The sequence below is a fragment of the Lupinus angustifolius genome, chromosome LG20 (assembly GCF_001865875.1).
Source record: "Lupinus angustifolius cultivar Tanjil chromosome LG20, LupAngTanjil_v1.0, whole genome shotgun sequence".
NCBI classification, from domain to species: domain Eukaryota; kingdom Viridiplantae; phylum Streptophyta; class Magnoliopsida; order Fabales; family Fabaceae; genus Lupinus; species Lupinus angustifolius.
The window spans coordinates 2,812,475-2,838,006 of record NC_032028.1 but is presented as its reverse complement, the minus strand read 5'-3'; the positions used below and the strand labels follow the sequence as shown (position 1 = coordinate 2,838,006).

At 32.5% G+C, this 25,532-nt stretch overlaps 5 protein-coding genes and 1 pseudogene across 6 annotated transcripts; 2 read left to right on the top strand and 4 right to left on the bottom strand.

Annotated features, from left to right (window-relative positions):
- LOC109335400 lies at positions 336–3,270 on the bottom strand (annotated as a pseudogene).
- Positions 4,434–10,432, bottom strand: LOC109336153 (homeobox protein HAT3.1). Of its 2 annotated transcripts, XM_019572570.1 has the most exons (10): positions 10,208–10,432; positions 8,745–9,600; positions 8,162–8,612; positions 7,296–7,461; positions 7,074–7,197; positions 6,873–6,985; positions 6,231–6,782; positions 5,655–5,921; positions 4,869–4,958; positions 4,434–4,778 (listed from the first exon to the last, which is right to left on the bottom strand). In XM_019572570.1, exons 2-10 carry the CDS (start codon positions 9,538–9,540, stop codon positions 4,461–4,463), a joined length of 2,877 nt encoding a protein of 958 aa, XP_019428115.1. In that variant the 5' UTR covers positions 9,541–9,600; positions 10,208–10,432; the 3' UTR covers positions 4,434–4,460. The 2 variants fall into 2 exon arrangements, with proteins under 2 accessions (XP_019428115.1, XP_019428114.1); XM_019572569.1 differs by having other exon boundaries at positions 8,162–9,600.
- Positions 18,078–19,283, top strand: LOC109335399 (pumilio homolog 2-like; the record flags this gene model as incomplete). Its single annotated transcript, XM_019571535.1, has 2 exons — positions 18,078–18,880; positions 18,995–19,283. Coding segments are annotated over exons 1-2 (1,092 nt in total), but the record flags the coding sequence as incomplete, so codon positions are not given.
- Positions 18,961–20,544, top strand: LOC109336155 (pumilio homolog 12-like). The gene is made up of 3 exons (XM_019572572.1): positions 18,961–19,489; positions 19,833–20,091; positions 20,173–20,544. The coding sequence occupies exons 1-3, from the start codon at positions 19,347–19,349 to the stop codon at positions 20,290–20,292; spliced, it is 522 nt and encodes a 173-aa protein (XP_019428117.1). The 5' UTR covers positions 18,961–19,346; the 3' UTR covers positions 20,293–20,544.
- Positions 21,621–23,412, bottom strand: LOC109336195 (thioredoxin domain-containing protein 9 homolog). The gene is made up of 3 exons (XM_019572641.1): positions 23,041–23,412; positions 22,192–22,350; positions 21,621–22,068 (listed from the first exon to the last, which is right to left on the bottom strand). The coding sequence occupies exons 1-3, from the start codon at positions 23,338–23,340 to the stop codon at positions 21,886–21,888; spliced, it is 642 nt and encodes a 213-aa protein (XP_019428186.1). The 5' UTR covers positions 23,341–23,412; the 3' UTR covers positions 21,621–21,885.
- LOC109336196 (peamaclein-like) lies at positions 24,407–25,352 on the bottom strand. Its single transcript, XM_019572642.1, has 2 exons — positions 24,929–25,352; positions 24,407–24,821 (listed from the first exon to the last, which is right to left on the bottom strand). Exons 1-2 carry the CDS (start codon positions 25,014–25,016, stop codon positions 24,637–24,639), a joined length of 273 nt encoding a protein of 90 aa, XP_019428187.1. The 5' UTR covers positions 25,017–25,352; the 3' UTR covers positions 24,407–24,636.

Sequence of the window (25,532 nt, the reverse complement as noted above, 5' to 3'; positions counted from 1 at the left end):
TGGATACAACGGAAAACATATTCCTATTTGTTAAAACCCTAGCCACATGGTGCTTTGCGATACATGGGCATGCTTTTCACAAAAATAACAACACAAGTGATTGGCATGTGAAAGCTTTCAGAGATATTTTAGTTGTATTGATTGAGACATTGTTCCCTAAACAAATATATAGAAGTGACAAATAATTGAATATGAAGCTTTTCAGAAATCTCCTCAGCAAGTGTCCAACACCTGTTGCCCTTTTATCTTTTATTCTATAAACAATATATACATTGTGTAAGTACAAAACGTGATTAGTACACATCTCAACTTGACCTTACCTCATGTGAAGCATCTGATGGTTTCAAACCGCCATGGTAGAAGTTTGAAGATAATATGAACAAGATAAGAATTTATCAGAATCCCTTGCATCAAGGGAATTCATAGCTGGGGAATTACAAGCTTTTGTGTCCTTTGCATGATGATGGGGAGCCTCTGGCTGATGATGCTTGGGTCATCAGTATACACATCAGAATCAAAAGGGTGCCCTTTCTGCTTCAATCAATCAGAGAATCAGGTACAATTATAGCAGCATTCAACACTAACTTCTAAATAAAATTGTTAATGGTAATTTTTTTAAACCAACTACTTAAGGATAAATAAGAGCAGCTAAAGGATGAAATCAAAACAGCGAAGAAAACCTAAAACTAATATCATATGAGTTTATCGCCACCATCAGACACTGAGATGGCTGTCATTGTCTAAGGGCATGAAGATTCTCTCCAGCAAGTCTCTCGAAGTATAGTGGGTTTTGTGCTTCCACCAAATACACAATGCATACGAGTTTCTCTCAGTCGAATTAACACTCCATCAACTCTAAGCTGTAAGAGTAACAGATCAACAAGTAAAACTACAAGTTCAGGAAAACACGTAGGGAGAATAAATGTGATGATAGTAATATCCAAGTTCGCCAGGATCATTATAGCCCTTCACAATTACTTCAGTATTTTATATCATTAAGATTACTTAAAACACATCCTAAAGAATAATAATTGTTATAATAGAATAATCAAAGTGTGATGTGTAGCTTCACTTAGATGAAGACTTCATGAAGAAATGCACTAATTAGTATATGAAGAGGGAGTAAGCTAACCCAGAATCGCAAGAGAAGAAACCAAGAACTTGGCATGACTCTCTACAGAACCAAAAAGTGAAATCATCAGTGATTGGCAATCATATTTATTTGCATAACAAAAAATGTACCCCCATCAACGGAAAAAACAATTTAATGATTACCACTTTTACAGATAGAAGTGATACTCCATTATCAGCAAGTTCATCCTCATATAAGACTACCTGTTCATGGTCAGGATTTATTTGTGACGAAGAGAAAATGTCATCAAGGAATAGAATATGGACATGGGCAATTTACTACATATGAGACAAATAAAATGAACACCTCAGTTTTTGGCAGTGGAATATAATTTATATACAGCAGAGCTGACTAGAATATTTGACTCTTTGTGCAGATTACAGCACAGTCAATTTCTGAAAGTGGACCATGAGAGCAAAGATCTGATGAGGACTTACTTATATGCTTATTCTTTCTTAAACTTCAGCTCATTTTTCTTTGGCAATGCAAAAGATTAATTGCTTTGCCCAGAAAAAGATTTGTAGGCAAAAACACTTCTGTACACACAAGTTCAGAAGGTAATAATTTAAAGGAACCTACTACTCACCTCATCATAGAATAGTATAGGCTCTTTGGACGCCAGTGTAGCTACATCAATTTGTTCCTTGCACTCTTCCCAATGGATATTTCTGTTTTCCTCAGAAAATTCTCCCCCATTCTAACATACAAAAAGTAAATAAAAATCATGAAGAACAGTAACAGTAATGCAATTTCCCAGTTTTCATCTAACAAGCACCATTATGGAGATGTGGGTTATTAAGAAGCTACTTTGTGCAGTACAAAATGTACTACAAAAATCATATTGTACGAGTGACTCGAATAAGTTAAAATGGCGAATTCAGTTGATGGAAATGAAAGAGAGAACAAATACCAGTTCTTTATCAATCTCAATTGTGCCACTTTCACAATAAGGCGTTGTAAATGTATAATCATAATCCAGTATTACTTGCATAGAGGGCTTCCTGCACATTTTTTCCAACAGAATGTGAGATTAAGCAATGTCAAAATGTCAAGAAATTGTCATGTTTGAAAGAAAACTGTCATAATTTCATTGATATCCTAATCAATTACAAGGCAGTTGCATACAAAATAAATGGATTTAACAAAACCCATCCGAATACATTAATAATAGGCTTTTGAGCTAAGCACATTTGTAACATGGAATAAAACATGAAGGTGCATTATTGCATCAAAATATCAAAAGCTTACGTTCTAAACTTCCATTTAACGGCGGCAGGAACTTCAACCGGTGGCAAAGCTTCCTGTTTCCATCCAGATAGAGCATCAAACGCATTGAAATGATTTTGGTGGCACTAGTCAAGTGTTTTAGAATTAATGTGTTTTCCCCAAAAACCATCTCTGGTAAGTGAGTTGTCTCAAGTTTCTGTTCCCACCTGCGAGCCATATCCACCACCAAAACACAATAAAATAATAACATCACTAACTAAAATGCATACAATTGTGCTCCAAAAATCAATAACTAAAAATGAAGACAAATGTAAACTAGAAAAACAAATAAATGAATAAGAAGAAAATAAATGTTCAAAACACAGGGAAAGTGAGAATGGTTCCTGAAATTTAGAAATTAGAGGAATGAGGGGAACGAAGTTAAGTGTGATGGAAAAACTACTGACTGTTGGACGGTCGATGAGTTGAGTATGGAGTTCCTGCGAGTCTCGATGAGCCAGCCATGGATGCGAACGCCGCGACGACCACCGTCAAAGAAAACCTCAGCGCCGGCGGCTTTCAAGTCCTTTTCGTCGATCTCCACTGAATTTGGAGTTAGAAAGACAGAGAGACTCGTACATTGAGGTGATTGGGAATCTAGATCTTTTATATCATTCTCCTATACCCAATATACATTTGACACATACGTATTAAATAAAAATTAAATTAAATTTTACTTCGCGGTACATGATTGATTTGAGAGAGTTATTATGATACAGTTCTGAAAAGTCCTTCAGTTCACAATCGGGTTCGGGTTTCACAGTTGGTTCAGATAGGCCCTTTCGGGTCAGGCCGTAGCCTGTTACAGGCCCACTCTTTTCCGACTCACACACAGACTTCTCTTTTTAATGAAGTTTCTAAAATACCTGCATCTCAATCTTTTTGTACTCCGGGTTACATCATTCAAAAATGTAAAAAAAAATGTTATTATGACTAATCTCTTCAGGGTTCGCGATTGTCCCTCCCAATAAGTGTCGTTCTTAAGTTCTCAGGAATTGGAATATTAATCTTAGGATTCAGTAGAGCTTTACACAACTAAATAATACTTTGTTGGTATCCAAAAATATAAAATTTGGTATAAGATAACCTTCCCATATATTTCCTTTTCTTAAGGAAAGTTTTTTTATGAGGGGGAGTGGAAATTTTGCAGTTATGGGTTTAACCTCAATTGTTCATGTTTTATGTCTCAGAATTCTACCAATTCAGCCTCCCACTGAAACAACTTTCACATATATTAAATGTTTCTTTATGTATTTATTTTTCTTCTAACATAAGTATGGCTACAACCGGATGATAAGTGGGGTATGTATAGTTTCATACGGAGGTGCTTAATTTACTAGTAATTTTCTCATGCACCTTAACTTAATTGATGATTTACTACTAAATACTTTTCCTTTCTAAGGTGTTCACTACATGCTATATTGGAATATTGCTGGAAAGCACTTGGCCATCATGGATAATTATAACAGTGATGGCTTTCTTGTTAAACAAGTTTGATTGTTTTTTCCCGATAATGATCGATAGACAACTATATGACATGAGATTCACACACATTTTGGAAAAACACAATGTCCACCAAAAAACATAAAAAAGTCATGTTCGATTGCAAAATTAGGGGATATTCTACCCGTCACGGGCTTGTGAAATTGCCTTTTAAAATTGTTTGAAGGTCTTTGGATTTGTTGCGTTTGATTTGTGAGTAATGACTAATGGGTGGGGATTAGACATACAGATACCTACATAAGTGTGTGTGTGCCTCCGCACAAAAAGGATGGAAAACATGGAGAATGGCCTCAGCAAATGAAAAACCTTTCTAAAAGAATATAGAACTATTAATTGACAACTAATTTTGGTGTTTGAATTCGGGGGAACGCTAAAATTAACTCACCTGAAATGAATAACTAGAAACTATTGTTCTAAAATACAAAGGTGCACATTTTAAGATTAACCCCTGAATGTGAAGCAAACTCATCAAGATCCGAGCCTCAATCTCACAAAATGGATAAACTTCAACTCGGCTCCCTCAGGAAAAGATTAAGCTTGACTTCTTAATGAAGTATCATTATCTTTTCCCTGTCTTCTTTTTATGACCTTTCTGCATTTCTTGAGCATTTGCAGGAGTCACTGTTCCTGCAATTTCAACATCTGTAGGTATTTCGGATGCCTGGGGTTCAGACATATACTTCCTTTTTCTAGTGCTTGGGGTCTTCGATTTTTCTCCATTGCCTTCCTGGGACACTAATTCACCATCCCTCTCCTCACCACCAAGTGCCCCTTTATTTTCAGCCATGGTATCAGTGGCCTGCCGTGAAGCATTTCCACCGGCGCTGGTTGATGAATGCCGGAAACTCCAACGACTATTGCCAAACCATTTGTCAACCTGGAAGCAAAAAGTAATGGCAAATTCAGAAGGTGACAAGAGAAAGCTGAAGATGTAGACTGTATAAGAACACTGCTAAAAAAATATGACCTGCCGAATAGTTAGTCCGAGTTCTTGCGCCAAGGTTTCCTTTGTGTTTCGGTCTGGATACTGATTTTCTTTAAATGATTTGTAAAGTCTCTGAAAATAAAAGTCACTCTCAGCTAAATTTTTAGCAAGATACCAATTTAAATATGTGTCTGAGTTGACATTCACTTGAATGCAAAATAGAAAAACAACCATTTATGGTGAAGACAAATATACTCTGATTAAAATAGAAATGGCTTATTTAAAAGAACAGCTGATTGAGGGGAGAGTAGGAAATTACAATCATAAGTAGTTAGAGAGTCGTGACGAGACAACTAGGAATACCAATGTCTCCAATATTGATAATCCGTATGTATCATGTTTTAGATAATATAAGCAAGTGTGATACTATTTTTGATAAAACTTAAATGACTAATTATACAAAAGTAAAACATGGATCACAAATCAGGGCTTGCCACAAGGGATGATGACTAGTATACTCATAAAAGGACATGTATATGCAGTAAACAAAAAATGTTTTGTCATCACCATCGTTCTAGTTCTGAATTGTCTACTAAATAAATTCCAAGTCATCAAATATTAACCCACCTCCACACACACACAACAAAAAAGGGGAAAACACCTTTCGAACTTCCATTTTGAATATAGGTACCAATAATGAATCTAGAGGACACAATTAATTTGGAAGACAGTGGAGGTTAAGCATGTAAACTCTAAACTTGGTTGAAAGGCTCTACTGAAAAATAAAATAAATTTACAAATCAAATTTAGAAGGTAATTCACCATTACCTGAACTACAGCTTCTCCAAGTCTTTTTTTGGATGCTGAAAATCTAGGCTTACTAGATTTTCCAGAGCCTTCAGGTGATTTAGCTGGCGAATTATTTGTATTTACAACTCTATTCTGATGAAGATTTCTCCTAGGATTAGGTCTGGAATTATTTGAGACTTTTCCATCAGGTGATACTGATGTCAGTTCGCCACTAGCTTTCTTTTTTCTACCAGTAGTTGCGGTCCAATCCTCATCATCATCACTGGTATCACTTTTGTATGTCTCCTACAAAAGGAATATAGATGAGTAAAATATTGGGAGAAAAAAGCCAACCAGTGAGGCCATAAATAACTTCGACTCTACACAAAAAGCCAAACAATGATGTGCATATACAGAAGCAGTTGTACCACAACATCAGAATCATTTAAATGATTAGGTAAATATGAAAAAAAACATTACAAAAAGCACTCAGTATGTAATTTGTCATGCATCAACTAATTCAATGAATTACCCTACTTCAAATAAGAAAGGTTGACCATGTATGCAGAATCATAGAATAGTATTTAAATCCCTATACCAAGAAAGGGAACTTACATCATACAGCCTTTTGTAGTCCAGCCTTTCCACATTTCGTTTTCCAGAAACATGAGCACAGCCCTCTTGGCCAGGATCTGACTCTTTTAAAGATGACAGTTCATCAGTTAAAGACGGCCTCTTACCAACTTTACACTTTTGCTTGCTAGAATTTTTGGAGTTCTCAAAATCATCCAATGATGCAGATGTAATATCTTCACCCTGTCCAGGGGACTTGTTATCCTTCCTGATAGCAGCAAGATCCTCAGAGTCAGATGTGAAATCAGAGCTTGAACTTTCTTCTGTGACTTTATTGTCACGATCTGGAGCATTAGGATTATAATCATCATCCTCTGAATCTTCAGAAGGAAGGCCCAAGTATGGATCCTCATGATGTGAATCCTCCAATTTCTCGGAAGCAGAAGCATACTGAGATTCATCAGAACTTGACTCGCCTCCTTCAACCTCCTCATCTTGTGAAACATCAGGATTATAATCATCACTAGAATCATCAGAAGGAAGTTCGAAGTCGTGATCCTCACTATTTCCAGCAGCTGCTTCAGGAAAAACCCTCTGGACAAGTATCAGTTACATGATCAGGAGAGGAAAGATCCAAGAAATTAATGATTATGTAATGGAAAAGATACTAAATTTCCCACTGACCTCCCAGGTATCACTAAGAGCAAGTCTTGTTCCTAAGGAGTCGTTAACAAGGTCGAGGCAGTCATCTTTGCAATTACACCCTGGGCATAGCCAACCCTCGTCACCAGATGGAACTGTAAGTCACAGAAATAAATACATAATTGATTGACAATTTGGAAGTACAAAGCGACACCAGTCAATCAAAATAAGATCCGAGATTACTGTTTTCAGTTAACAATGGAGGATCCAGACAAAGCTGGTGAAATCCACGGTCACAGGCACCATCGCAGAGAATTATGTCATTATCCATGCTCAACTCTTTGGACTGGCATTTTGCACAGAATATCTGCACCATAAAATTTAAGATTAGCATCCACAACTCCAAAAAAAAACTAGAGAACTGGATACTTCATTAAGAGAAGAAAATTCAATACTTCAACCTACATCCTCACTGTCAATCTCCCCCTCGGAATCAAACAAAGATTCTGGAAGCCTTCCTTCAGCACATAACGAATCCAAATTTTGAAATAGATCCCTAATTTGTGATTTACGTCGAAGTATTGCAGACTTTGCTCGTTGAAGCTCCTTCTCAGGCTTTAATTTTTCCATACTGCAAAATTATCAAAATCATACAAATAGACACAAATTATCCACCAGAACAAGAAATATATAAAAATAAAAAGAAAGCAAGCCTAAGGCATTTGTAGGTCTAGTAATCACAAATCCATGATAACACTTCTGTAGTACTACACTAGTACACTATCACCTAACCGATGTTTCCAGCTTGATAAGAAAACAAGAGAAAATGAAGTCCTAGAAAAGAGTACAAACAAAAATGACAGAATGACCTAATATAATGTTGTAGGAAGCAATTGCAGTTCGAATGCACAATTTAAAACCATGAATAAAAGATAAATAAACGGAAAGCGTATGATCGTGATAAAAATAGTGAAATGAAGGACTTACAAGTGCACACAGCAGAAAACTGCATATGGATCAAAGAGTGTATGTGTTCAGAAGACCATAAGCATACCATATTGGTTAGTTAGAACTACGAGCACAGTAAGACTCCAAAGACAACAAAGTCATTGTATTGTAACACACAGCTAAAGTTATTCCAACCTAGGAAAAGGCAAGTTATAGGGTATCTAATCCTGAAATCTTAAAACAGGGCCCGTTACAATTTTCTAGCTAGTAACCTATATAAATTGTGTTAATAAATAGAGGAGAAGATCCAACAATATCATGATGCAGACCCAAATACAAATTACAAGTTAACCAAAGCATAAAGTGTTGAACAATTTACTGACCTGTATCCTTTCCAGCCTTCACCAGAATAAGCATCAATCAAGCTTTGCTCATAGCTTACTCTGTTCAAAAAATATCTCAAGTGAGCTTTGATTCTAGAAAACTCATCAATCTTTCCCTCATCTCTTCTACTTTTCTTCTTCCTTTTTTTCCTCTTCACTCCATCATTATTGACATCAACCAAAGTACTACTTGATTCAGGTGCTTTAGGTTTTTCTTGTGTCCTTGACCGCAAAGATCTGTCACTGCTTCCTATTGACCTCAGCATATACTTCTTCTTCAATAATTTTGAGTTTCCTTTACCCTTGTGCCTCAACCGCGCAGGAGTTGTACTTTTAGCAAAATCTCCAAAAGATGGATCCACATAACTCATGTTCGCTTGTGTTTGAGTTTGGTTGTCAACAATAACACCAGTCTCTGCATCACTTTTTTGTACCAGTTCATTTTGAACATCTTGAGATAATAACTGAGATTTGTTCTCTGATTTATCATTTGGTAGATGAACAGGGACTTCTCCAATAATGCACTGAGATTGGTCTTCAACAAGAATGGCAGTTACTGCATCACTTTTTTCTACAAGTTCATTTTGAGAGAATGACTGACATTTGTTCTCTGATTCATCATTTGATAAATTAATAGGGACTTGTGCAGGAATGTATAGTGTTTGGTCCTCAACAAGAGAGCCAGTTACTGCAATTTTCATTTCTTCAAACTCATTTTGAACATTTTGGGGAAGTGGCTGACTTGTGTTCTTTAATTTATCATCTGATAAATGGTCAGGGACTTGTGCAGAAATAGATTGTGTTTGGTCCTCAACAAGAAAGTCCGTTGCTGTGTTGTTCATTTCTTCAAACGCATTATCAACATCTTGGGAGAATGGCTGACTTTTGTTCTCTGAATTATCATCTGATAAATGAATAGGGACTTGTGCAGAAATAGATTGTACTTGGTCCTCAACAAGAAAGCCGGTTACTGCATCACTCATTTGTACCAGCTCATGTTGAACATTTTGAGAGAATGGCTGACATTTGTTTTCTGATTTATCATTTGATAAATGAACAGGGACTTGTTCAGAGGTACTTTGTTGAAGGCACAAACCTTCACCCGTCTGACGACTTTTTTCTAAGTCATGTTGTGGGGGAGCAGGCAGTTGAATTACAGGATTCTCAGCCAAAATGTCAGAAACATGATTTGATTTTTCATCAATGAGAGGATTGTTTAATGCGGTACCAAGCACCTTTTTTTCGCTGCCTGAACACTCAGAGCCCATCTGAGGTGTTTTTTCGGACAACCCACTTTGTTCCATTCCAGAATCAAGGTTGTGCATCTGTTCACCAGTACCCTCGTTATGGTTTGTCAAATTTCCAGTTGGACTAGTCATTGTTCTGAGCAATCATGCACATCCACTGCCACAATGGTCTGAGAAAGGCAACACTAACAACTACAAACAAAAGAACCAAAACCTCTTTGAGCTTTTCTACGATATATGTTTGAACATTTAGCATCAAAATAGAAAAAGGAATAAAAACCACCACAACCAAAATCCTCACTCATACAATTAATCTTAAATCAAGATGCCCAACACAACAAATATAACAATGCATAGAACAGTGTCAGGGATACACACAAATTCGTAAATTGTTGATTTAATTTGACTAAATAACAATGAAGTAAGTTACAAGAAAGAAAGTAAGATAAACTTAGGGCAGGGAAGCAGCTCAAATCAAGAACTTAGAAAATGAGTAGCACTCTACATTCAATCTTCCCATTTTTTTTCCACAACACCAGAAACCAAGCTAAATATGAAGTAATTCTCAAAACCCTACCCATTTTGTTCAAAACTCAACAACAGAAATCCAACAAAAGAAAAATTCTCAGCCTATGAATAATTAGTTTATCTCTGAAGCTGAAACATGTTTTAAAAAGAAGGTTAACCTAAAACAAAAAAAATCAAGCCCATAGAAATATATATTTAATTGGCGGTAGAAACTTAAATAGTTAAGACGAGAATGAAAAGCAAACAGGTTATGGTGTAAATGATAACTTACTCGGCGTTTAGAAAAAATGGAAATATGAGCGGCAAAAGGGAAAAGAAAGTGTAAGGAAGTAAGGTTAGATGGATTTGGATCTAGGACAAGATGATGCGGTGTGAGATAGAAAGAGAAAAGGAGGAGTAGGTTTGGTTTGGTTTGGTTCGTGAGAGTTCCTTTGTTTCTTGTGTGAGAGAGAAAAACGGTGCTTTGTTTACACCTCCTTCAAATATGGGCCACCATTACTTGCTATTAAATCAATTCAAACCATAGGGCTTGCATTCATTCATTCAGTCAATATAAGCCGTTTGATGACTAGGGTCACATTTCAAGTGAAGAACGATATGCACTTTCATGGGCTTATATTACTTGGTCCGTTCAATTTTGTTTTTGGAAGACATACATTTATTCTAGAAATAAGTTAAAAAAAATTATTCCATATTTTAATAATCCATTCTAAAAAATTCTAATGGTTCAAGTCATTCGAATCAGTGAGTAGATTTGAACCATTAGATTTTCATAGAATAAATGACTAGTATATAAAGTAGGTTTTCTTAACTTAATTATGGAGTAACTGAATTCATTCCTTGTTTTTATACAGAGGAAATATATGCATTGACAATATATGAGTTTTATGGACTGTTAATGTATCATTTACAATCATTCATATTTGACCATCATTGATTTTTTTATAAAAAATAATACAAATGAATTATGGAGATATATTTAATGTATATAAATATTTACAGTGGTTAACACTGCATAAATATTATATTTTATAGTGTGGTTGTATTTATTTGTGATTATATTTATTTATGACTTTAACTTGAGATTATAAATTGAATAGAAAAAATCAACTCAATACTTTTAATTTATAAAACTTTATTTCTTAATCTTTTTATAAACTAATATTGTTATCTAAATAAATATGTTTACTTTACCAAATATGATTCCACTAGAGAGAGAGGAGCATGGGATTTTTTTTGTTCATAAGAAATAAAAACTAAAGCAAAGAGAAAGGTTCATCTACAAGATGGACATCACTCTAATGGGAGGAGAGTCTTGGATTCTCAAGCCTTCATGGAGATCCAAACTAAATTTAGTCATGTAATTTATCATTATATTTATATACATGATGCAGTCCATCATTTTTCCTAAGCAAATCTTTATAAACTAATATCATTATCTTGTTAATAGTTTATTAAAAAACATTTAAACCCAACTTAAACAAAACAACAACAACTTATATGTCTCAAGGAGAGAGATAAGAGCATGAGTTTTCTTTTGGTACATCGGAAATAAGAACATCTGACACTAAAGCAAATGAAAAATATTTATATGTGAGATGAACATTGTTCTTATAGGTTCTTATGTAAATCCTAGCAAAGTTTAGTCATATAATCGATTATCATATTTATCAATTTATAGATATGATGTAGTCGATAATCTTAGTTTCTATTAACCAAATTGTGTATATTACTATGAAGCACATAAAGAATAGGAGCATGGGATTATGGAGATATTATATTTAGGTGTTAGGTTTTTTTAAGTTTATATTTAATTTTACCTATTAATTTACTATTAAAATTTCTGATTAATATTTAAATAAGAAACAACTGGGCAGACCATTAAAATCATAAGTTAGTAAATTCACAAATTCAGATATTGATTTAAAAGAAAAAAATAGATATTTCTAGAGTCATATTAAAAATCCAAAATTGCATTGTAATTTTTATTTTTATATGTTCATTTTAATATATGTTTGCTATTAAAATTTCCTATTTATCACAATAGATAAATGCTCTATATATATATTTATTTCATGTTTTTATCACAATATGAAATAAATGGAAAACACAAAATAATCATCCCACCATGATATAGTTTGTGATTTTCTATTATACCCTCATTATCTTCTTATTTCTAGAAAAAAAATCATATAACGTTATCTTTTTATTTTACCGTCATTATCTTCTTATTTTGAAATTGTATTTAAAAAATTCGAATATTATACCAATCAAATAAATTAAACTGCAAATTACAAATATTTAACACAAAATATTATATTTATCATATATAATGTACAAACTACACCTTACAAACAATAAAAAAGCGTGTTGACAAGCATAACACTGACTGTCAACACGCTAGTATATGTAAACCTGATTTTCTAAAAGAAATATAACAAACAATAATTCAAAACTTAAGCTCAAATTTTGAATTTTGGCAGTGGTATGACTTTTTATTCAAATTTGAGATGATATAACTAATTTCATATCTACCCAAAAAATATGTAAACTTACCCCAAAATAAAAGATAAATAATCCTTTAACAATTTGTCTCAGTACATATTCTTATTAAATTCATAAATCAAATATTGATTTAAAATAAAAAAGTAGATATTTTCAAAATCACATTGAAAATTCAAATTTGCATTCTAATTTTTATATATTTCATAGAATCATATTATGATTATAATTCATAAAAAAATGTAATTGTACATTGTTCACAAAAATAATAATTAAGATAATTGAGTCTATTAGTACTCATCTAATTTGAATATATATATATATATATATATATCAGTGACCCCTAGAATAAGATTGGAAAAGATTAATCTTACTTTAAATTTGATGATAATAAAAAAGATTAATCTCTTTGCAAATTTTTCTAAAAAGTCATCAGTTGGATATTAACAACTTTTCAAATTATTATGTGAATTAATTTCAATTCAATCTTATTTCAAACTCGTATATGTATAAAATACTTGTGGCATTATAAACCCCCTCAAGATATTTCAATGTCACTATACTCGGTTTCCTTCGAACCTTTTTTATTTCACAATGCAACACGGTAATCTTCTATTTTCCCCATATAAGCACGTTCATGCAAACAATTGCTCAATTCAAAACCCTCCTGCTCAACTTGGCACATGACAAAGTGATGTTGTTGATTAATATATAACATCAAAAACAAATATAATATAGTAGTAATTATGGTTTAACATTGTTATTTGAGAATTTGTTTGTATTATTAAGAGTACTTTTTCATCCTCTAAAGTAAGTAACTAACCTTTTTTGGATCTGTGGTTGTCGTTCACAAAAATCAATTATTGACCTTTTGATCATTAAGGGATTAAGTGAGACCTTACACTACTAGAACAAGATAATATGACTAGTTTCATATTCACCCTAAAAAATAGTAAAACTTATTCCAAAATAAGAGATAAACAATCCTCTACCATTTTTCTCCATGAATATCCTTAATGGAAACTAAATTTATTTAAATCATGTATTTGTTGTATTATTAAAACACATATAACATGTGCACTCATACGGTTAAGAACACATATATTACTCATGTATTCAAATGGTTAAAATACACATGTTATCTTGTATTCATATTGTTAAGAACACATATGTAATCCATGTACTCACATGATTAAAAACACACATTAAATGTACATTCACATTACTAAGAACATGTATGTTATTCGTGTATTTGTATAGTTAAAACACATGTTATCTGTATATTTATATTGTTAAAATCTTATGTGTTACTGGTGTATTTGTCTGCTCAAACATATAAGAAAAATAAATGACAACTTCAAATTTAAATTTTCTACGAAAATAGGAGACTTAAACATAATACTATGTGATTTTATTGAAAATAAATATTTTAAAACATGTAGGAAATGAAATATTTTTATCCAATTTCGAATTTGATTTTTTAAAACAAAAAACTTCAATTACGGATTTGATTTTTTCAATTATAATAGGGGGAAATTAAAATCGAAAGGATCTAAACAATGATATTAAAAATCAGTGGGAAATAGGGATGACAATGGGTACCTAGACCTGCGAATAACCGCAACGGGTCTAGTCTGAATCCGTATTTTTGGACTAGCCGGTAATTGAGACCCGAGATTTTGAGACCCACTATTAGATTATGCATATTAATCCATAATTGTAATATCATATTAATTCATAAATAATATGATTATAACAATGATGATATATTGTTAAGAAATGTGATATGATGGTATGTTGTTAATTCATATGCATAATCTAATGTTATATTTATTAAACAGATCTTACTAAATCAATTTTACATCATAATGTTGAAGTAATGACTTTGTTTTTATGTTTGTTTGATAAAATGAGTTATGTTTAATAATCAATTTAAATTCGCTTTAAGACTTTAAATTATATTTTATAATTTTTTCTCTTGTTAATTGTCTAAATAACATATAAAATTTCAGGAAACAAACATACAATTATGTAAAAAAAACTACAATTACTTTTAATATTTTTAATTTATGGGTACTCACAGATTCATTGAGTACTAAAGGACCCGCAAGTAGTATTCTCAACAGGTACCAACATTGGTTTGAGGTGAGTCTGGATCGAAAAATGAAGTAATGAGGCATGTACATGTAATGCACTACTTGGACCTATCCAAACACGTTCCCGTCTCTGGTGGGAAACGTATCATAAAGCTTTGATGATGTAAAAATATATAGTTTTTTCAATTTAAATTAAATAATTACATAATGGAAGGTGAAAAGATTTTATTACCAAAAGTGAGATGATAATATTTAATAATAAAAATATTAATTGGCTGAATAGTTAGTTGGATAATGATATATTGTTAGTTATTTATCGGTAGTAAGAATTTTGAATAATATTCATCACCTCTCATATAATTAAAACGTTAAAAGGAAAATAATAGGCTATTAATATACGATACAACTTTTCATCGATATTTTAGCTATTTATCATTAATAAGAATATGAAATATTATTCATTACCTCTCTCATAAGTATGTTGATTAAAACTTTAAAAGGTTTAAGTGTTGCAATAATTATTTTTCATCATTGTCATCACCATAACAAATTAGATATTCTATATACTTTTTATTATTAATTATGAAATATACATTGTACAAAAGTGATTATATAGTGTTGGTAGGTACATAGTAGTATCATGGAACCCTTTTAGGAGATAAACAAATTAAGAAGGAAGCCATATGTGGCACGTGATGATGTGGAATGAATTTAAACGAATTATTTATTATGAAAAGTGGATAGAGTGTGAATCGATCCATTGTAAGTGTGTGTAGCTGTTTGAGAGGGAGAAAATTGCATCAATATCAAACATTTGTCACACCATGACATCATAAGTAGCTTGTTTTATTACATAGTAAATAGATAGAAGTAAATATATTTAGTATGACGTTAGTCATCACAGATAAAGGTTTATTGCAGTATTTTTTGCTTTGAAATTATTACAAAATGCAATAATAGATTTAATATTATTATAATAAGTAAAGAAAATATATACTGTAATCAACATATATAAAGACTCAATACCTGTATTTTGTTTTGAAATTATTATTAAGAAATGCAATAATGAATTTAATATTATTATAATAAGGAAATGAAATATATAGTATGAAAATGTACACATGAAGGAGGTGAAACCATTTAGAGAAAAAAATAAATAAGAAATTGATATGTGACGATGAATAATGTGTGAGAACTTTTTTTTATTATATAATTAATAGATAAGAAACTTAACTCGGTAGATGTTTAAATCATTAGTTAGCAAATTCAAAATTCAGATATTGATTTAAAAATAAAAATAGATATTTCTACAAACATATTAAAAATCCAAAATTGGATTGTAACTTTTTATTTTTATATGTTCATTTTAATATAATATTTAGTATTAAAATATCCTATTTATCGCAATAGATATATGCTCTTCATTTGTTTCATATATATATATATAAACCCGATTTTCAAAAACAAATACAACAAACAGTAATTCAAAACTTAAGTTCAAATTTTGAATTTTAACAGTGGTTTGAAAAAAAGAGGTAAATATTAGCCAAAATAAGGGATAAATAACCCCTTAACAATTTGTTTCCATTAAAGGTGACAAATGGATGAATTTGGATGTTAATGGATGGATGGAAAGCTATCCATTAATCTATATAAATCCATTTAAACTATATTTTATGTTATTCAATTCATCAATATCCAATAGATTTCAATCATCCAATTCATCTATGACTCCCTTTTTATGGATTTGGATAAATGAATATTCAATCTATTTGATTTTTTTATTGTAACTAGAAAAATCTATTGAAGAAAATCATTATTTTAGAAACTACTATTTCAACTAAACATTTTTTAAAATCACCTTTTAAAAAACACTTCTAAAATAATTTAGAAATCAACTTTTTTAAAAAGTGTTTTTCTGAACTTTTATGGAAAATATTTTTTTTTCAAAATTCTGTGATAATATGTCGTTTAAGGTTCTACATATAAATTATTTAACAAATACTTTTAGTGTGTAATAATTATGCAATGTGAGTATAAATATTTATACATAATCATTATATCATTTACTATTCGTTTGAATTATTATTTTTTGAATAGTCAATGATAATTTAGATATAAATGATAGATGATCCGATGATCGTATATAAGACTCATTGGTCAGTGCATACATTTTTATCATACATCTTTATGTTATGTACTTAAAAATAAAATTTTAATATTAATCAGTGTTATTAATACCGTGTCGGTCATAAACTAGTCAGGGTACTGTCGTACTGGTATAGTGGTTCAACCAGTGATTCAACTAGTAGTTCATTAGTTAAACCACATACCGACAAAATTAGATATACATATATAATATATTAATACTAATGTTGAAAAATCAATAAAAAATCAATATTTTTTATTTTCATTAAAAAATTAATTTATATAAAATCCGGTCGGTATTACCGGTACGGTTCAATTGAAAACCAACCGTTATGACCGATTTTGACCGATATGATTGCATGACCGATATAATTATTATACCGTACCTGTATTAGAATCGGTTCACTAATTTAAAGGTTCAACAAGTCGATACGAAACGGTTTGAACAACACTTATATCAATTACATATACATTTCCTACCATTGATATGAATTTAATAAAATATTAAAAGTGAAGTGAGAATCATTGATAAATTTGCTCGAATTTAATTTTCTTAAATATAAATGAAATTGAAAAACAAAGAAAATAATTTTTTTATTCTTGGATGGATTGGATATCCATCCAAATGGATAATTCCATGGATATCGATTGGATATAATGGATTGATTTGAATCCATCAATTATCAACATTATCCATTAAATTACATCCATTTAAATCTATTAGCTCCAACGAATGAATTTAATTTGGATGCTATGGATAATTTTGTCACCAGTAGTCTCCATACATATCCTTATTAAAACTAAAACTAATTAAATAATGTTCATGCTGTATGGTTCACTAGTACTATTTGGACAGTATTTTAAGATAAAAATAAGAAACTTAACTAGGTAGACTTTTAAATCATAAGTTTATAATTTCACAAATCAAATATTGATTTAAAAGAAAAATATATATTTTTAGAATCTCATCAAAAATCCAAATTTGCATTTTTATTTTTATTTGTTTCATAGAATCATATTGCAAATACAATCCATAAAAAATAAAATCATAATATTGTTCACACAAAAAATAAGATAATTGAGTCTATTAGTACTCACAAATTTGAAGTAGTATATTTACTAGTGATTCTAGGATAAGATTGGAAAAGATGTCAATCTTTCCATAAAAAAACACGTCTTATAAATTTGATGATAATAAAAAACATTATCTCTCTACAAATTTTCTTAAAAAATCATTAGTTGGATATTAACAACTTTTCAAATTAGTATCTAAATTAACTTTACTTCAATCTTATTTTGAACTTGTATCTATATAAAATCTTGTTGCATAATAAACCCATCCAAGTACTTCAATCTCACTCTACTCTGTTTCCTTCAAACTCTTTTTGTTTCTCAATGAAACACAATAATCTTCCACTTCCCCCACATAACAATGTTCATGCCAACAATCTCTTAATACACAACTCTCCTATTCAACATGGCACATCACAAAGCCATGTTTTGAATGATGACTTTGCTATTGTTCAAAATCATAATTTTTGGAACCCCATACTTGTGGCACAAGAAACCCATGAATCTTTTGTTCCACCAAGAAACCTTCATGGCTATCAGGGTTCTAGTACTAGTCTTCCTGGACCTGATGATCTCGAATCTACTATGGGAAGACTCAGCTTGAGTTACCCTTTTAGAAATAGTAGTGCTTTTACGCCTAACAATTTCATAAGCCAACCTCTCTACGAAAATTCTGCTTCCATTCACCTTGCTGCGGCTGCGCCAAGGGTGCAAGCGGCTTTGAATAATCCCAGTGTCCCAAGTTGCTCAAATTCATTGTCTAATAATAGATATTTGAATCATCAAATGCAGTATAATGGGAATGTGGTTAATGGGCAAATTATTCGATGTCATGAATCTAATGTACTTAAAGGCTTGAGGGCAAAACTAGTTTCAATGGCAAAGGATCAAGGTAAATGTCGTTACCTGCAATTCAAGATTGATGAGGGATCAATGGAGTTCATTGACATGATACTCTTTGGAGTTAAAGATCACTTGTACGAGCTAATCACACACCAGTTTGGCAATTACTTGATTCAAAAGATTTTTGAATCAACAAGTGTGAGTGATGAGAAGAAGGATTTAATTGTATTATCAATTATCCAAAATGTGCATATGCTGAGAGATGTGTGCATGGATAATAATGGGTATTACTTTAACTTTAGTATTTCTGTTCTTCAACAAAAAAAATCATGGTTGAATTGTATGTAATACACTGCTTAACTATATCCACTTTTTTTGTTTTTTTCTGTCCCTTACAGAACAAGGGTTATACAGAGAATGTTGGAGAATGTAAAAACTCGTATGCAGATTAATGAAGTTATAAATGCAATAAAGCAAATCACTGTTACATTGATGAAAAATGAGAATGGTGGTTATGTAATTGAACAATGTCTAAAAGTTTTCCCCGTGGAATATCAATGCGTAATGTCCATCACATTCATCTTTTACATTCTTATATTCTTATGCTTGTTTTTTTATTATCAATATCCTATGTTATTATTGACACTCTCAAAGTCTCAATGGAGGACAGTATTTTTTTCTCTTTATTTCTTCTATTAATATTTAATTTAAATTAAAACTTTCTTTCAGGAGATTTTGTATGTAATAGCAATGAAATGTGTAGATATTGCAACAGATAAAAAAGGATGTTCGGTTATTCAAAAATGTATGGAACATGCTCTACCAGATGCTATAGTACCACTGGTTCAGGCAATCATCTATAATGCAGCACTCCTAGCTGAAGATCCATATGGGTTTGTGTTCAACTCTTGAACAATGCATCATTATTTTATATGGTTTATGGACAATTTATTTTTGAAACTCATATTTGAAAGGACAAAGATATTCTCACATGCTTTTTCGTTGATAACATTTCAGAAGTTAAAAATATAGAATAGTACCTTACATGTAAGATAGACAAAAGTTTATTTTTTCTTTTGTAAGTATCAGATATCTTAGGTTTATAACTAAATATTTTTTTACAAAAGAATGATAACCATGAAATTTCTTTAAAATTGCCCAGATAGTGTATTTCATTGAGTTTGAATGTTCCTTCTTTCTTTATAAACTAATATTTTTTGTTAATTATAACCACAGAAACTATGTGGTGCAATATTTAGTTGAGATGGAGATAGTTAAAGTCAATGGAATGATAATATCAGAGCTTGGGGGTAAATATGTTCAACTATCCAGGAACAAGCATGCTAGCAATGTGGTGCAAAATCTCTTAAAATATTCTGAGGAGAGGGATTCTATGACTATAATTCTCGAATTGATGAATAGCACTGAATTTTTTAGTGTCCTTCAAGATCCTTATGGAAATTATGTTGCTCAGACTGCACTGGAAAACTCCAAGGTATGATACTACTACTATGTTTATGTGTGTTTATATCTTTAATCATGTGCTTATCTCTTTTTTTCCCTCTGTTTATTGCAGGGCTACCTGCATAAAAGGATGTTAGATAGCATTTTGACCAAATATAGAGATCTGTGTAACCATTTTTACGGGAAAAAGGTGTTGGCTTTTGTTGAGAAACGGCTCAGGATACAGTTTTAAGGGACCATAAAACATGTTATGTGGCTTTCTTTATGTAATTAACATTCGATGATTCAGTGTTACATGTTGACTTATTTGTTATTTTAGTTGTAATTGTTAGAAAAATCACCAACTTCAGCTGAAGTAAGTAGGCATAGATGCCAGTATTATTAAGTTTCAGGATTATTGTATTATTAGAAACTTTGATGATTCATTGATTGTTAGAATAAACCGGTGAAGTACTCACAGCATTGATTTTTTCTTTATTCTGAAGTGAATCAATTTTTGCAACAGATGTCAAAAAAATTTAAAATGTTTTCAAAAACTTTTAACCGACGTTTTTGCTATCATAATACGGTGAGACTAATATACTGTGATGTATTTTTTGGCTTTACAAAAATAATATCATAACATTATAGAGAAGATTTAAGAATTTATTTAACATAAAGCAAACCATTCTTCTTACTAGATTTCCTATGGTCTATTTGCAACTACACTCATTTAATGTATAATTTTAATTAGTTCTTTTTTTAAAGAAAAGTATACAGATGGTTTGTTAGGAGTCCTGGCATAGTAAACTCAATGTAATAAGTCATGAAGCTCTCCTATCTAATAGACTAGTATTTTTAGGTTGAGCTCTCCTCATGTACTTACCCCTAAATTGGTGTTTTCATTGAGAGTTGTGCAATGGAAAGGGCTACCTATAGACTGAACTAAGGTATGTTACCGAGTACTGATAGATGACGGAAGCCGCCAAAAGATAAAGGGCTACCATCAAGTCAATATCGAGAGAGTAAAAGCCAATGTGGATGTCGGCCCTTAAAAGGGGGCGACAATGTTGGGAATTCTACATTCATAGCAAACTCAACAAAGTACTTAAGCTATAAGACTCTCTCGCCCAATAAACTAATCTTTTGGGTTGAACTTTCCTCATGTGCTTAGGTCTGGTTCCATCATTCAGGGAAGCAGCTATCCCTCCTTCCCATGAGGTTATTGTGATGACAGCAACATACTCATCTGGAGCAGAAGGAGCAATGTTTGGAGAAGTATATAACTGGAAGATGTACTATGATACTCGTCGCATTACTACTGGTCTCAAAGATTGCATAGATTTATGAGTAACAATTGAGAAAGTTGGAATGATAAAGACACATGGAAACAGAGAAAAATAAAGCCTAAGGGAGGAGCATGGAGAGTCTAAGAAAGGGAGATGCCTAGGTTCAACTTTTGTAACCATTGCCCCAATTTCTTGCTGTCATGGCCTACCTCCTATGACCTTTACCATTCCTTGCAATCCACCCTTTCCTTCCATTGGCATCATAACATAGCCTAGAAGAAATACATCAGGATTGTGTCTAAACTTGTAAAATTATCATTTTAATACAATCAGAAGAACATCTCAACAATGTTTCAGCCAAGATGAGATATCTCAACTTCAGTATAAGCCATGTGATATAATCACTAAATCTACTAGAACAAGAACGACAATCATGATAAATTCATATAGACAAAAACACACCAAGATGATGATAAATGAGACTACGTTGAAAATGTGTCCCTAATCCACAGTCTTCCACGAGAGCAGCATAAATAAAACTTATTAGAAAATGTGAGTTACTCTGAATCTGACGAGTCAGCATTTGAGCTCTGTCGAACACTTCTTTTAGTTTGTGCACTAGACCTGGCATGATTCAATGAAGATTCACCCTCAAAAACGACCACTTGAGCTTTAGCCAATCTTTCTTCCAATTCCTCCGTGCTAAACTCATCAGACCCTCCAAGTTGATCAAATCCCACCTAGCACACATGCCATTATCAAATTGATGTTGCTAAAATTGAAAGAATCAAGGGGAGAAATCTCTTTAAACAAAAATCATTAGCAATAATCACTGTTATCATCAAGTGCTTTGATCTACATACCACATAGTCATCCACTTTGGCATTCTTTATGAGGGCAATGGTTGGGAGAACAATGATCTTAAGCTTCTCAGCCAAGAATGGACTTTTTTCAGCATTAATTTTCACAAATCGAGTCTCAACATGCTGCTTTGCTAGTATACTTAAATGCTTGTCCATTACCTGCACATGAAACATGCACATGAATTATTTCTCCTACATTTTATATCCTAGAAAATGCGGGAGTTAAGTAAATACCACAATTGCGAGCGTTAATCGTAATTAGCACTTGCTGTATTATACTCAAATTCTGGTACATTAATATTTGCTGAACTTGTACTCAAATTATGGTGCCTGTAACTGATTTAATTCGCTATGGTGATAATACTAATGAGACTGTTTCACATGGTTTTCTATGGTGTAATTGATTCAATGAGCAATCCAATACACATGAACATGTTAATTTATTTTTTGAAAACACTCAAAATGCACTCATGGAGTTTAAAGTGAAAGATAAATAATTCTTCAAAAGGAATTGTATATCCATGTACCTCAGCTTCCACTTTCCTAACACTAAGGTGGTGGTGTTTTCTGCAATAAAAATATCTATCTTGCCGCTGGCAGCAAGTTATGTATAATATCGACACCCTTACTTTTCAGGCTGAAGCTATCAATTAAAATTTGGATTTTAATAATTCATCCGTCAGAGAGAGAAAAAATCCTAATACTAATACTTGTGCCAATAGCAGTGCTTTAAATTGCATACAATTACACATTCATTGATCAAATTCTCATAATCTGATATGCAGAGAGTAAAAGAGACCTAGTTCTTGTTCCACTTAACATGCATTGGAAAGCATGAAATCGGTGTACCTTACAGGGCCAGTTTTCACGGTAGAAATGACAAACAACGCGTTCGCTGGCCTTGACCACGGAGAAGAACTCTTTCTCAGAAGGAATCTCAGTGTACTCGCCGTGTCCGAGGGAGATCCAGCGGCTTCGCTTCTCTGCCATCTTCTTCATCTGCTGCAATCTGCGCTCCCTTAGGGCTTCAATATCGTCGGCGTCAAGACGTTCGAGTGCGGCGATTTCATCATCAATTTTTTCCTCCACCGCCTGCGCCACCGTCAGGACCTGCTTCTCAATAACCTCTTCGATCTTCGACTTATCCATTTTCTACTTTCGGTGCTCACAAGTCACAACCTTTTCTTTTCCCTTCCCTGGCCTGCATTTCAAATCTCACAGGTTTGGAGCGGAGAAATTCCATACGTTGTCGTTTAATTATCTATGCGTAATGGGAACTGAATTAATCTCATCCACACACTTCGTTAAAAGAAGTTTGACGGTGAAGATTACACATGGTAGCCAAGATTTTATTGAATAGTGGAAAAGGGGACATGAGTTCCATAGGAAAAACTCATCCGACCAAACATAATTATTGGAAAGGAAAGTTGATGAAGCCTGCATGTCTTAGCCCCCCTCATCAAACTGTTTTCTATTATTGAAGTGCAATCGAGAAGGGAGATTAAAAATATAGGAAAAATATGTATATACTCATTAATAGGGTATGAATTTTATAAATGTTATTGTAGCACTAGAAATTCATGCTTAATAACTATTAGATATTCAAAAAATAAATAATAGAAATAAATTGTGAATTATATACTAACCATATATAACTCTTAAAAATAAGTTATAATTTACTTTTCTCTTAACTCCTAAATAAAAATAATACCTATAAATATATAAAAATTGCATGCATCTAATTATTTCATTATTCACTTTTTTTTTATTGTTAGTATGTTATTATTTTTGTTGTAGATGAAACTCAAATTATTATTTTTTTGTTAATGAGACTTAATCTTGGGACCTCTTGCACTTCATTATTTAAGTCTTTAATCCTTACCATCAATGGCCCATTTTCATCCCTCACTTATATAAATATTTTTTACATTTCCATTTAATATATCATGTTGCACCTGTATCTTAAGTTTTAGAAATTTTTCATAGCTTGTGACTATACCAATACAAGTACCTGTCCCAGTGTGTCCATACTAGTACTAGATATGAGAGTGATACCAAAGTGTTGGAAATTGTGGCAGATTTAAAACAGTGACATGCGACACATCACATTGCTTTAGATTATGAAGTAGGAATTATACAGAAGAATCCTAGGCATAAAAGAGAATCATGTTCATAAAATATTGTTTGTTTTGTAAGCAAGTCAGCGAAAATGAGATAAAAAAACAACACTGCAACAAGTTTATATCATAAATTATTCCTCTTCAAATCTAGTACTACATTCAACAGACATGGGCATACTAAGTACTAACAATAATCTAACATTACTTAAGAACCACTAATAGGAACAATAAGTTGAACTAACGCTGCTAAAATTTCTCAATTACTATCACAAAACACACTTCTCCTATTCTGAGTGGGGGCTTCAAGCTTGGTCTTCATTTGAGTTCAAGGGCATTTGGGCTTGCCCTTTTTGTTAACTTTGTCCCTGTAGCAAGGGCATTCATGCTTGTTCCCATAAGTCCCAGAAGGAACACACTTGCACTCTGCGCAGCATATTCCACAGTACTTCAAGCACCTATCCTGAACTCCTGCAACAGAGCACCTAGCCGAGCATTTCTTGCTGCAAAACGCTGCCATTAACAAGGAAAAATATACATCACTACACCAACCGAAGAACTAAGCTCCAAATGAAAAGGTATTTATGAAACATATCACAAAGAGTGGAAGAAGATCTTACATGCATCTTCAGATGCTATGGCTGACTCCAAGAAAGAGAAGCTTAACACAAGGGAACAAAACAGCAGTGTGGCAAAGACAGGCTTCATTTTTTGTATGATGCTAATATTGGGTGATGGGGTTTGTGATGGCGTATATATAATGATGGAGTTTGTAAAATGGTGGCAAATTGGGAAAAGCAATAATAAAGTTGGTAAAACTAAGGAATAGGCTTAACAAAGTTGGTGATAATAATAAAATAAAATGTAAACCAGAAGGATCAGTCTGAGTTCTATGGGGGTTAGAATAAAGTATGGGTAGAGTCGGTGGCTTGTACCAGCCAAGAAGAGACAGCATGTAATGGTTCATGCACCTATCCCATTAGTTTTCTGCACCAATGAAGGTTTCTGGTGCCTTCCTATCCCTTTGTCCCTATGTGATTTTTGTTATTGTCCTCTCTCTAGATACATCTCACGTGTGTTGTTCTTTTGTTACTATCCCCATGTGTTGTGCAACTGCTCTTGATTCCACTTGGCTTCAATTTACAATAGGAAAAATAACACCCTTATTCCTTTGGAGTTAAATGAGAAAGAGCAGCTAATATCCCTCTCCGGTCTGTTTGCGAC

Excerpts from the sequence above, each read along its gene's own strand:
- LOC109336153 (XM_019572569.1), bottom strand. The coding sequence starts at position 9,540 with ATGACTAGTCCAACTGGAAATTTGACAAACCATAACGAGGGTACTGGT. Across the intron at positions 6,783-6,872 it reads CTCTTAGTGATACCTGGGAG|AGGGTTTTTCCTGAAGCAGC; the intron begins GTCAGTGGGAAA and ends ATACTTGTCCAG. Across the intron at positions 4,779-4,868 it reads TCGGACTAACTATTCGGCAG|GTTGACAAATGGTTTGGCAA; the intron begins GTCATATTTTTT and ends TTTTGCTTCCAG.
- LOC109336155 (XM_019572572.1), top strand. The coding sequence starts at position 19,347 with ATGAAATGTGTAGATATTGCAACAGATAAAAAAGGATGTTCGGTTATT. Across the intron at positions 19,490-19,832 it reads CTAGCTGAAGATCCATATGG|AAACTATGTGGTGCAATATT; the intron begins GTTTGTGTTCAA and ends TTATAACCACAG. Across the intron at positions 20,092-20,172 it reads CTGCACTGGAAAACTCCAAG|GGCTACCTGCATAAAAGGAT; the intron begins GTATGATACTAC and ends TGTTTATTGCAG.
- LOC109336195 (XM_019572641.1), bottom strand. The coding sequence starts at position 23,340 with ATGGATAAGTCGAAGATCGAAGAGGTTATTGAGAAGCAGGTCCTGACG. Across the intron at positions 22,351-23,040 it reads GTGAAAACTGGCCCTGTAAG|GTAATGGACAAGCATTTAAG; the intron begins GTACACCGATTT and ends TTTCATGTGCAG. Across the intron at positions 22,069-22,191 it reads CCAAAGTGGATGACTATGTG|GTGGGATTTGATCAACTTGG; the intron begins GTATGTAGATCA and ends CATGTGTGCTAG.
- LOC109336196 (XM_019572642.1), bottom strand. The coding sequence starts at position 25,016 with ATGAAGCCTGTCTTTGCCACACTGCTGTTTTGTTCCCTTGTGTTAAGC. Across the intron at positions 24,822-24,928 it reads CATAGCATCTGAAGATGCAT|CGTTTTGCAGCAAGAAATGC; the intron begins GTAAGATCTTCT and ends TGTTAATGGCAG.